At 59.9% G+C, this 12042-nt stretch overlaps 1 protein-coding gene across 16 annotated transcripts in view; it reads left to right on the top strand.

Moving 5' to 3' along the window:
* The window catches only part of DAB2IP (DAB2 interacting protein), a 210505-nt gene that overhangs the window by 190521 nt on the left and 7942 nt on the right, over positions 1-12042 (top strand). For 9 of the 16 annotated variants that reach the window (XM_069582530.1, XM_069582528.1, XM_069582534.1 and 6 more), the window contains 6 exons: positions 691-927; positions 2479-2680; positions 5102-5280; positions 7333-8236; positions 8886-9038; positions 11098-11291. In XM_069582530.1, coding sequence (XP_069438631.1) covers positions 691-927; positions 2479-2680; positions 5102-5280; positions 7333-8236; positions 8886-9038; positions 11098-11291 — 1869 coding nt within the window. The remainder of the gene's footprint in view (positions 1-690; positions 928-2478; positions 2681-5101; positions 5281-7332; positions 8237-8885; positions 9039-11097; positions 11292-12042) is intronic. The other 7 variants (XM_069582535.1, XM_069582542.1, XM_069582541.1 and 4 more) reach the window with 1 other exon arrangement.

Below are 12042 nucleotides of genomic sequence, written 5' to 3'. Positions count from 1 at the left end.
TTCCAGAGTGAAAAAGATAGGAAGGCCTCTGAAAGGCTGGCCTGGTGGGGCCTCGCTGAGGCAGAGTGGAGGTGCTCAGGGGGGACAGCCCCAAGACAGGTGCCGAGAACCCTGCCCACCCTCACCAGGTCGGCCTGGGGAGGTCACTGCCCCCGCTTCCCTCCACACCCAAGTTACTGAGGAGCTGTGTTCTTAGCCTGTGGTTAGGATCCGCCCCTTGTCCTGATCACGCAGCTCTGCTGAGAACCTCAGATCCTGTAACGTTATTGGAGTGGAGGGGGTCCATCTCAGAAGCCGGGGACAGGAACCGAGGAGCGGTGCTCTGTTTGTGCCGCGTGTCCCTCTCTCTGCCCAAGACCGCACTCCTGCCGAGTCGGGCAGAGGTGAAGCCCCGTGGGGCCTGGCCCCAGTGCTGATGTCCCCTCTCACTCAGCCCCTCTGAGAGACCCACCAACTGCGGCCTGGGCATCCCTACCCTGTGCTGGCCTGGCTCCCCCAGCATCCCTGCCCAGCGGATGGTGGATGGCGGAGGAGAGGGCTCAGAGAACTTGGGCATTGGCCCGTCATGTAGCCATCAGGGTGGGCGCGGGACAGAACACAGTTCCATCAGACCCAGAACCAGCTCCCTGCTCTGGTCCCGGCCTGGTGACTGACTCCCCCGCTCCCCCACCATGACCTGTCCCCACACAGCGTCTTCCCCCGGGAGCTCAAGGAGGTGTTTGCCTCTTGGCGGCAAGAGTGCAGCAGCCGCGGCCGGCCGGACATCAGCGAGCGACTCATCAGCGCCTCTCTGTTCCTGCGCTTCCTCTGCCCGGCCATCATGTCCCCCTCACTCTTCAATCTGCTGCAGGAGTACCCGGACGACCGCACTGCCCGCACACTCACCCTCATCGCCAAAGTCACCCAGAACCTGGCCAACTTTGCCAAGTGAGTGCCACGTCCCACCCACCCCCCACCCCGCCCTCCCCGCCGGCCCATGGCAGGCTGGAGCCGTCCCTGCCTCCTCAGCCCCGCCTCCCTCCGTCCCTCTCTCCTCTGCACCCCAGGCTCCCCTCTGTGGTGCGTTTCCTTAGTTTTCAAGGGTGATAAGGCAAGGTAATATTTTTCCTTCTGCTTCTTTGAATGAACATTTTATCATAAGGATTCTCCCACATACTTAACATTCACGAGCTTCCTTTTGAAATGAGTGACTAATATGCCTTCAAGGGAGAAGGGCCCATGTCTCCTGAACTCATCTGCTGCGGTTGGGCACCCGGGTGGCTCCAGACTGTCCTTGTCTAAGGGTGCCAAGGATGTCTGTTTGTGAAGCACTTCAGTGTTCTTGCTGTACCTTAGAGCGAGGGGGTGGACACAGACGGGCTGGCTCAGAGAGCGGCTCTCACGAGGTGTGGATCAAGCCCTTCCGGGCCTTTGCAGGGCTGGGCCATGAATCACCACTGGTCCCCACCCTCCCGGAGCCAACACTTCAGCAGGGAGAGCGGTGATGGACAGGGGCGTGGCCTCCTAGGAGGGCCAACAGCTTGTTGGAAGAGGAGAGAGGGAGGCTTCCTAGAAGATGCGCTCCCCAGCTGAGTTCAGGACGAAAAGACAGAGGTGTAGGCCAGGGAGGGACCAGACGCTCTGCCGTTCCTGAATTGTCACTTGCTAGGTCGAGAGAGGTGGGAGACCACCCTAGAGGACAGCAGGGACTTGGAGGCCAGGCAGGGCAGTAAGAGCTGCCAGAGGGCTTTGAGCAAGGTGGCCCTCATGTGTTCCAAGTCCTGCCCAGCAGCAGAGGGGCCAGGAGTGGAGGGCACAAGACTGGCAGCCCTGAGGCCAGGAGGAGAGCAGAATTATGGTTCTGGTAAAGGCAGAGTGGTGGAAGGACTGGGTCAGGGATAATACTGGAGGTGATGGTGATGCAAGAGGCCAGGGCTGTAGCTTGTGGGTTGATCAGAGGCTGAGGCCAGCAGGCCTTGCCAGTTGATGGGGAGGCAGAGGGAGCAGTTGAACATGGCCAGGCTTCTGGATCGGTCTCCTTGGGATGGGGAGTCCCAGAGGAGGGTGCGGGTTTGGGGTGATGAAGGTGACCGCAGACTTGGCCAAGCTGAGGACAAAGGAAGGTGCCTGACGAGGAACGTGTCGGAAGGCTTAGCAGAGAGACCTGGCCAAGTGTGGCTTGAGAGTCAGTTGTGCATCAGGGGCCACAGACATTTGGAGGGAAAGAGGAAGGAGACTGAGACTGGCCGTGAAGGTGGAGTGAGGGCCATAGAACATTCCAGATCCTGGGAGAAAAAGTCCAGAAAGGAGTCTCCAGACTTAGCCATGAGCACCTGGAATCTGGGGGGGGGGGGGGGGGGGGTTGGCTGGCTGGGGAGTAAGTGGCGTGGAAGGCAGCCACAGTGAAGGGATGGGAGCCCAGGGGGTGAGGGTGTCTCCGAGAAGTAGGGGGCCTCCCGGGTGGGGCCCAGGGCGCTCACCCCGTCTGCTCGGCTCCAGGTTCGGCAGCAAGGAAGAGTACATGTCATTCATGAACCAGTTCCTGGAGCACGAGTGGACCAACATGCAGCGCTTCCTGCTGGAGATCTCCAACCCCGAGACCGTCTCCAACACAGCCGGCTTCGAGGGCTACATCGACCTGGGCCGCGAGCTCTCCAGCCTGCACTCGCTGCTCTGGGAGGCCGTCAGCCAGCTGGAGCAGGTGCGTGACCACTCGAGCCACGATGGGGCAGTGGCTGGGCCCAAGGGCACTGAAGCTGCAGGCTGCTCCTCCCGGAGTAACCATGAGGCCCGAGGCTTTGCCTATGTGCTAGAGATCAGCGGCCCCGCCAGGGCGCCGGAGCCCAGGGATCCAATGCAGACCCTGTCAGCACGTGCTGGGGAGGGATCTCAGCCCTTTTCCTTGGTGGGGAGCACCACGTTCATGTACCGACATCTTCCAGGGGAGCCCACTCTGTGTACTGGGGCCTCGGCTGTGCCTCTGAGTGGAAGGCATCCACAGGTGAAGGCGTGCTATCCTCCCTACCCATGGGAAGTATAATCAGATTAGCTGTGTCTCCTAAAATGTCCTTGCTCTAGATTTTAAGGCCACTGATACAAAAAAGATGGACTGGAGATGTTGTGCCTCCATGTGTCAGGCAGCAGGTTGCAAAACTTTCCAGAAGTACCCTTGACCATCTGTTGAAACAGTCATTCTGTCAACACCTCTGACACTGCTGCAGGCCCTGTGGCCTGGGTTCCACTTCCCCCGCAGGCCCAGCCTACACAGTAGGCAGGTTCTGGGCAGCAACTGCCAGGACCCACTTCCAGAACCTCTGCTACCCACCAGGGCTCTGAGAGCCCATCTTAAACAAAAGTTCAGTTCAGTTGCTCAGTTGTGCCTGACTTTTGGTGACCCCATGGACTGCAGCACGCCAGGCTTCCCTGTCCTTCACTGAGTCCCAGAGCTTGCTCAAACTTATATCCATTGAGTTGGTGATGCCATCCAACCAACTCATCCTCTGTCATCCCCTTCTCCTCCTGCCTTCAATCTTTCCCAGCATCAGGGTCTTTTCCAGTGAGTCAGTCCTTCACATCAGATGGCCAGAGTATTGGAGTTTTAGCTTCAGGATCAGTCTTCCCAGTGAATATTCAGAACTGATCTCCTTTAGGATTGACTGGTTGAATCTCCTTGCAGTCCAAGGGACTCTCAAGAGTCTTCTCCAACACAGTTCAAAAGCATCAACTCTTCAATGCTCAGCTTTCTTTATGGTCCAACTCTCACATCCATACATGACAACTGGAAAAACCATAGCTTTGACTAGATGGACCTTTGTTGGCAAAGTAACGTCTCTGCTTTTTAATATGCATCAGTCCTTCCAATGAATATTCAGGACTGATTATAAAAGTAGCTGCTGCTGAACCAGAGCTGGAAGGCCTCCTGCTCCCGCCCCATCCTTAGTGGTGAGCACTCAGGGGGCTCTGGTGTGCGGCTAGGTACCCACACAGGCAGTTCTTGCCCTTTTTTGTTAAAGTGGGAACTTAGCGTGCACTGCCGCGTGCATTGCTCACTCTTCTCTCGTGGGCATCTTTCCCCAACCATACATGCCACACACCACTGTGACCTTTCTAATGACACAGACTGTCCAATCACGTGACTGCACCATGTAATTCACTGGACACTCAGATCAGTCCCAGCTTTTCGCTATGAACGGCCGTTGCAATCATTTCTGCTCCTCTATGTCCATTGCCCTTTGGCTCTGAGAGACCCAGGAGGGAGCAGTGGAAATGAGGCTCAGAGCCCTGTCTTCCTCCACAGCTGCCAACACCTGTCACTCTGCCACCACTTCCAGAGCCTCTGTGCTGGGGGCCACCATCCCCCACGCCTGCATGACCAGGCGGGAGGTACGGACGGTGGTTTGCAGCCGTCACAGCTGACATTGTTGCAGCAGGATTTAAAGTCAAGCTGTTTGCTGCTCACGTCTCCCCTCTGTGGACCACATGAGTTTTCATGCTTGCTTTCTGCGCATAGCCGTTGGTGGAAGCCGGGACATAAGCCAGATGAAGGCAGAGTCCCACCCCGCAACCACCCGCTCGGCTTAGAAGCTTTACCACCATTGGTCTAAACTAGGACAGTGGGCTTCAGACGAGTCCAGGCACCACCCTCTGCCTGACTGGCCACTTGTTTGTCTGACGGGTGAGCAGGAATGCCTGCTCTGTGCCTGGGCCATCGCCCCGGGGACTCAGGTGTTGAAGTGGGTTGGGCCTCAGCTTGCCCTGTGGAGTAGGTAACGTGGGAGGGGGCCACCCCAGAAGCCTCTCCACTGGGGAGATGGGGGCAAACTCCAGGATTCTCTGTAGGTCACTGAGGCAGGACAGACCAGGGTGAAAGGCTTGGACTAGGTTACTGTGTCTTCTTGTGGGCCTTGCCCCATCCCAGAGATATCCAGGGCGCTGATAAAAATGTAATTTGTTGTTTCTGGGCTCCCTACCCCTCCCCAGACCCACTGAAGCTGATTGCAGGGGAGGGCGAGCCTGCATCTGACTGGCTGCTTAGTGATTTTGAACACGGTGGCTCCAGTGCACTTGGCCTCACCAGGTGGCCCCCTGGCTCACACCTGCCCCCTTTGCCATGTCTTTGCAGAGCATCATATCCAAGCTGGGGCCTCTGCCTCGAATCCTGAGGGACGTCCACACAGCTCTGAGCACCCCGGGCAGTGGGCAGCTTGCAGGGACCAACGACTTGGCCTCTACGCCCGGCTCTGGCAGCAGCAGTGTCTCGGCTGGGCTCCAGAAGATGGTGATCGAGAACGACCTGTCTGGGTAAGAGCCGCCGGGCATGCTGAGTGTGGTGGGGTGCAGGTACAGACCGGGAAGGGCCCATCTACAGTCTCCTTTGGGGAGGAGAAAACCTATACTGGTGTTTATGAAACAAGCTGAATGAAACTCAAGGTGTTCCTTGGGCACTAAGGAGTAAGATTTTGGGGGGGAGGAAATCAGGGAAGGCTTCCTGGAGGAGGTTGTGCTCGAGTTTTGAGCTTAGGAAAAGTAGCATTTCCATTGGTGGAAGAGGCATTTTAGGTAGAGGGACTAGCACAAAGCCCTGGAGAAAGACAGTATCTTTTGTCGAGGAACAGTTACTGGTCCCAATCAGCACTAGTCACAGTCACTTTTTTGTGTGTATATGAGCTAGTATTTCCTGGGCCTGAACTAGAGTCTCCAGAAGTAGAGCTCCAGAGTGTGTTTTCAGGAGGAGTTCGGGTGACTCCGCGAGGCGAAGAGGCTGGGAGCCCCGGGAAACTAGAGAGATGCTGAGGCCCAGCTCCCACTCTGCACGTCCAGTGCTGGGACGAGTGCCTCGTCAATACACAATGGAGGCGGAGGGAGAATGTTCTCAAGTGTTGACGTCAAGACGAGGACCTTCACGTTCACAGTGAGCTGCCTGTACTTGGGGTCAAACACTCCCCTCGTCCAGCAGGACCGTCTTGGACTGGCTCACGAGGCTGAGGCTGGAGCAGCAGAGCCGGGCACTGTCTGGCTCTGAGATGGTGGGGACGTCAGTGGCAGGCTGTTAGCAGGCAAGGGCGTTGAGATCAAGGACCTGGGGATGTGGTGTGAGGGACTAAAGGCCCAGGAGGAGGCCGGAGATGCAGAGACCTTGACGCCCCTTCCCCCCGGGTCCCTCTACGTCTTGAGGAGGGGCTGTCCCTACAACCTGCCAAGTGAGGCAAAGTAAGAGTTCAAGTGGGGACACACGTCAGTCGAGAGGTCAGGAGAGCTGACCTGGGCATGTGAAGGGCGACCCAGGCCCAGGGCTGGTCCGGGTTTCTCCCAACTCCGCCTACTTCCCCCGTCCACTTCTTCTCAGCCCCCAAGAGCCGTGGCCTCCAGTGGCCACAGCCTACCCTGTCCTGTCCCATCACCCCGGACTGGCACTTCCTCTCCACCCCAGACTGAGCCAACTCCTTTCTAAGCCCACATTGGAGCCCCAGGTTCCTGCTGCCTCCAGCCCACTCAGAGCCTGTTCAGCTCCCCCCGAGCCTTCCTTTCAAAGCCCACCTGGTTTTGTGCCTCCTTCCAAGGAGCCGGCTTTTCCTGGGAAGGGGCCAGAGAGAGGCTAGGAGCCTGGGGTGGAGGGTCGGGGACATGGCCTACAGCGGCAGGTGCAGGCCCTCCCTGCCTGAGTCACGCCGCCGTGAGGATCCTCCTCTGATACCTTGTGTTTTTTTTTTTTTTTTGCCGGAAGCCCCAGCCCCCGCCTGCCAGTCAGACAAGGGGTAGCAGTAGGAGGCTGCAGGTGGAGGCTTCTCTCAGCACAGGCCCCCACTTTGGTGAGCAGCCTGACTAGGGACGGGAGGGAAGAGGCAGAGGGAGCCCCCCGTGGCTTTGAAGTCATCGTTCCCGGTGCAGGACCCTCGGGTAGCAGAGAGCCACTGAGTTGTGGGTTTGGATTTAGCTCAGGGGAATTTTCCGGAACACCCCAGGCCCCAGAACCTACTGTCTCAAGATGCCGCGCTGATCAGGAAAAGGGCCGCTGCTAGGCAGCCTGGCCTGGTGCTGGGAGCTCGGGCCCCTAGTGCCGCAGTTCCGTGTAGGAGCAGCCGTCCTCCCCGCGCCTTGGTGGTGGCCTCTGCCAGGCTCGGTGGCTGTGGTTTGGTTTCGCAGCTGCGCCCCGGACTCTCCCCTTCTTGCCGCCCCATCCCCTCCTCTCCCCTCCCCTCCCTGCCTCCCCTCTCTTCCCCCCTCCCCCATCCCTGGCTCAGGCCACAGGGCGGCAGGTTGGCAGGGCTCTCAGTTGGTCGGGACCCCGCCTGGGCTGCATTCACAGTTCTTCTCTTCCCCCTTCTTTCCCTGTGTGTGCTTGTCTCCCTGCAGTCTGATAGATTTCACCCGGTTACCGTCTCCAACCCCCGAAAACAAGGACTTGTTTTTTGTCACAAGGTCCTCCGGGGTCCAGCCCTCACCTGCCCGCAGCTCGAGTTACTCGGAAGCCAACGAGCCCGATCTTCAGATGGCCAACGGCGGCAAGAGTCTGTCCATGGTGGACCTCCAAGACACCCGCGTGCTGGATGGGGAGGCAGGCTCCCCAGCGGGCCCCGACACCCTCGCCGCCGATGGCCAAGCGCCCGCGACTCAGCTGGTGGCTGGGTGGCCAGCCCGGGCGGCCCCCGTGAGCCTGGCAGGGCTGGCCACAGTGCGGCGGGCAGGCCAGACGCCCACCACGCCGGGCACGTCGGAGGGCGCGCCGGGTCGGCCCCAGCTCCTGGCACCGCTGTCCTTCCAGAATCCCGTGTACCAGATGGCGGCCGGCCTGCCACTGTCTCCCCGCGGCCTCGGCGACTCGGGCTCCGAGGGCCACAGCTCCCTGAGCTCCCACAGCAACAGCGAAGAGCTGGCAGCTGCCGCCAAGCTGGGCAGCTTCAGCAGCAGTGGCGCCGCAGCCGCCCCCGAAGACCTGGGCCGGCGCCCCGGGGAGCTGGCACGGCGGCAGGTGTCGCTGACCGAGAAGGGTGGGCAGCCCACGGTGCCACGGCAGAACAGTGCCGGCCCCCAGCGGAGGATCGATCAGCCGCCGCCACCACCCCCGCCGCCGCCCCCCGCGCCCCGAGGCCGGACGCCGCCCACCCTGCTGAGCACCCTGCAGTACCCACGGCCGTCGAGTGGAACGCTGGCCTCGGCCTCGCCCGACTGGGCTGGGCCCGGAGCGCGGCTGCGGCAACAGTCCTCGTCCTCCAAGGGCGACAGCCCCGAGCTGAAGCCTCGTGCCGTGCACAAGCAGGTCAGTGCTGCCAGGCGGAGAGGGCAGGCCACCACCCCCCGCCCCAGGGTGGGGTCCGGCTGACCCCCCACGTTGTGCTGCTCCTCCCGGCCACGTCATCTCCACCCGCACCCAGCTGCCATCCCATGCTGAATGATGCCACACTTGGCCCCATCCCACCAGCTACTTGCCGTGACAGCCCCCCAGTGGCCCTGGCCTAAATCCTGTGAACCAGCTTCACTGTGGCTTGGGGTTCCTCTGCCAGTTTCCCCAGAGACAGCTGGGGTCAGGAAGAAAGAGGAAGGGATCTGTCTGCCCATCTCCAGTTCCAAAGCCTGTTAAAGCCCAACCCAGGGTAGGAGTCCACCTAGCCGCTCGTCCCCCTCCTGCTCTGAGCTGGTCTTCAGGGCTCTGCACAGAGTTATAGGTTCTTCGGGTTAGACACCGACCTGCCAGCCCAAGCCCACTGGCTCTCCCCCAGGCGGCAGAGAAGCCATGTTCAGCTAGGCTCCCCTCCCACCCCCGGCTCGTGACAGCCTCAGGCTGCGTCTAGGAGGTGAAACTCCCCAGGGCCCGGGGCTGCATCAGAGATGCCCATCCGTCCCTGTGCCGCACCCGGGACCACCCCTTCCCCCCCGCCCCAGTCCCTCACAGTTGTGTTTCATCGCAGGGCCCTTCACCCGTGAGCCCCAATGCCCTGGACCGCACGGCTGCCTGGCTCTTGACCATGAATGCACAGTTGTTAGAAGACGAGGGCCTGGGCCCAGACCCCCCGCACAGGGATAGGCTAAGGAGTAAGGAGGAACTCAGCCAAGCGGAAAAGGTAAAAACCAGACCCTGGCCACTCGGACAGGGTGAGCTGCCTCCCCAAGGCAGGACGCCCTCTCCCCTTGAGCCCTGAATTCAGGGCGCTGCTCATTCCTGCACATGTCCAGTCCCCTCCCCACCCCTGGTCCCACGTCAGGACGGCAGTCAGGGGAATTTGGAGGATTTAGCATAAGCCTGAGGTTTCCTCTATGGGCTGCACGTGAGACTTGCCCAGGAACTGTGTTGAATCAGATTCAGGAGGCACATTCCCTCGGTGACTGGGCAGCCAAGCTTCTGGGACGTGGGGCTCAGAGGTGCCCGAGACATTCATGGAGACCTCATGTACCAAGAGGCAGAGAGACAGCGGGGAGGGGACGCCACCAGGACCCTCTGCTCTGGGACGGTCCCTGCCCGCCGCCTGGCTCTGCATCCTCCTCTCCACCAGGGTCTGGGAGAGAAACCCAGGGGGCGGTGGTGTCCCATGGCCGTGGAGGTGTTTCTTCCTTCCAGGAGGAAAGTATTGGTCCTAAAACCTCCAAACCCCAGCCCTAGATTACATCTAGCATTTAGTGGGCAGTGGGATGCTTCTGTTCTCCAAAATTCTTCTAGTTAATGTGGCAACTGCCCTGGATCCCTCACCTCCTCCCAGAGGCCAAAGCTCATACTGTCACAAGGCCCCGCAGGACAGCAGCCACTTGCCCATGCGCCTTGGGTGCCTGCAGTCCTCTTGGCCCCAGGAAAGCCTGTCGCAGCCTCTCGGGTGAGGGCACACAAGTCAGGGTGTTTGCTTTCCCTCCCACCGGCCTGCGGCCGGGTCCATGTCCATGCTGCATTCCGCCGCCTCCACCATCCCCCTCCTTGGTCCGCCACATCCACCTGTTTCCACCATTATTACGTGCAGGGGACCAGGGCCCATGGGGCACAGTGCTCCCAGAGCCAGAGCTTGGCTAGGGAGCAAGGAGAGCCTGCCTCACTCCAGGCTTTGCACCTTTCTGAGACTCCGTTTCCAAGTGTGAGTTATGGGGATGGCTCGAAGGATTTCAGGGGTCAGGCTGCAGCTGGCTTGTTCTCTTCCCTTGTTCCTTAGCCCAGGGAGCTGCTGTTTCTCATGCTTTCTTTGCTGTTAACCCTGGCAGGCAGATCCTGGAGTTGCCTTGAACTCCTTGGACACCTGGTCCTGCCTGTGCCAGGGAGGGCCCTTCTGACACCACTCTGAGCAGAAGACCCATGATGGGCCTTTTATCCTGGAGCTGGGCTCTCCCCTGGGGCCAGTTTTGTTTCAGGAGATAGCCTTGCCATCTCCTGATCTTTGGGCCACACTTTACTGATGAGCAAGACCCAAGGAGAGGCCCTTCCTGCTTCCCCACTCTCTGGACTCTCAGGGTGCCCAGCCCCCACCTCCCACCTCCAACCCTTTGATTCTGGTCTTGACCCCACCTCCCCTTCTGTTCAGCTCATACGGCCTGCTAGCTCACTGCTTCTCTTGCTAACTTACACATCCCTCCTCTTCCCCAAAGGCCAGGAGTGCCAAGCTGAGTCAGACCCAGAGAGCCCTGGACCACTTTGCCTTTAATCTCTCCCTGCACTTGCCATGCGACTCGCCATGACTTTAGGGTCAAATGGAGGCTGGGAGGCTAGTATCTCACCCCATTAGTCACTCTACTCCCCAGGTGCTTGGTTCACTTCCCTTCTGGACCCCAGTTTCCCCTCCTGTAGAGCCCCCACCTCTCAAAGTGCTCTGATTGCCTTTGTTTACCTTTGTAAGGAGAAGTTTACCTTTGTTTATTAGGAGAAGCTCAAGACCCTTACTTGTGAGATCTGGGTTTGAGTCTTTATCCCGCTCATAGGCATAGGTTAGGCTTGGGGGTGGGAGAGCCCTGGACAGGAGCCAGGCATTGAGTCTCACCCCGTACGCCAGCTCTGGCTGGGGTCCCTGGGCGTCTCCCTGCTGTGTGAACTGGGCTGGGCTGGTGATGACCCCTGGGGCGTTCCGAGTCAGGCTGCCTCCCGGTGGGCTCATGCGCCTGTGCTTTCTGTCCTGGGTGCTGTGCCGTGGTGCGCTGCCCTCCTGGCAGGATCTGGCAGTGCTGCAGGACAAGTTGCGAATCTCCACCAAGAAGCTGGAGGAGTATGAGACCCTGTTCAAGTGCCAGGAGGAGACGACCCAGAAGCTGGTGCTGGAGTACCAGGCACGTCTAGAGGAGGGCGAGGAGCGGCTGCGGCGGCAGCAGGAGGACAAGGACATCCAGATGAAGGGCATCATCAGCAGGTGAGGGCGGCCAGCCGGTCCCTGCTCCAGGCCGAGCCCTGGCCCCACACGTGCAGAGGGGCAGGCCTGCCCGCTGCCCTCCAGGAGGCCCCAGATCCCAGGGACGGGCTGCTCAGCTGCCTTGATGAGCTGAGCGCAGAGAAGAGTCTGAGGCAGCAGGGATTGCGTGGCAGCAGCCCGGAGGAGGGCAGGAGCTTGGAGTGCAGGGCACCGCAGCGGTACAGCGTGGGTTGGTGGTGGAGTGTATAGGTGGCCTGGCCGAAGCGAGGTCAGCCGAGGCGGCGTGCAGAGGGCCTTGGGGCCCCCATGGGGAGTCACGTTTTCGTAGAGTTTAGAAGCTGGGTGGAGGGGGTACCAGGAAAGACAATGAGGACCCATCCAGTCCAGGGCAGGGGAAGTAGGAATACATGTCAGTTACATGCAGCTGGTGAGGGTGGGAGTGAGAGGAGGGAGGCAGACAAAATAATGCTGATTTTTACCAAGAGCATCCAGCTGTGTCTTGGTGCCAGTTACTGAGATGAGGACCTTTGGAAGAAGACCGGTTTGGGTAGGGAGGGGGAGAGGTGAGGCCAGTGTTGGGTGTGTTGAGTTTTAAGGTGCCTGTGGGTTATGCAGGACAATTTCCAGGTGGACCAGCGACTTGAGTGCTGCCTCTCATCTTCACTGACGGCTTATCTTTATTTCCGTGTTGATTTGCCTCTCTCTCCCCCTCTGCCCGTCTGTAAGCAGGGAGTGTTGTCGAGGTGTAGCC

The sequence above is a fragment of the Ovis canadensis genome, chromosome 3 (genome assembly GCF_042477335.2).
Source record: "Ovis canadensis isolate MfBH-ARS-UI-01 breed Bighorn chromosome 3, ARS-UI_OviCan_v2, whole genome shotgun sequence".
NCBI classification, from domain to species: Eukaryota; Metazoa; Chordata; class Mammalia; order Artiodactyla; family Bovidae; genus Ovis; species Ovis canadensis.
This window is presented reverse-complemented; position numbering and strand designations above follow the sequence as displayed.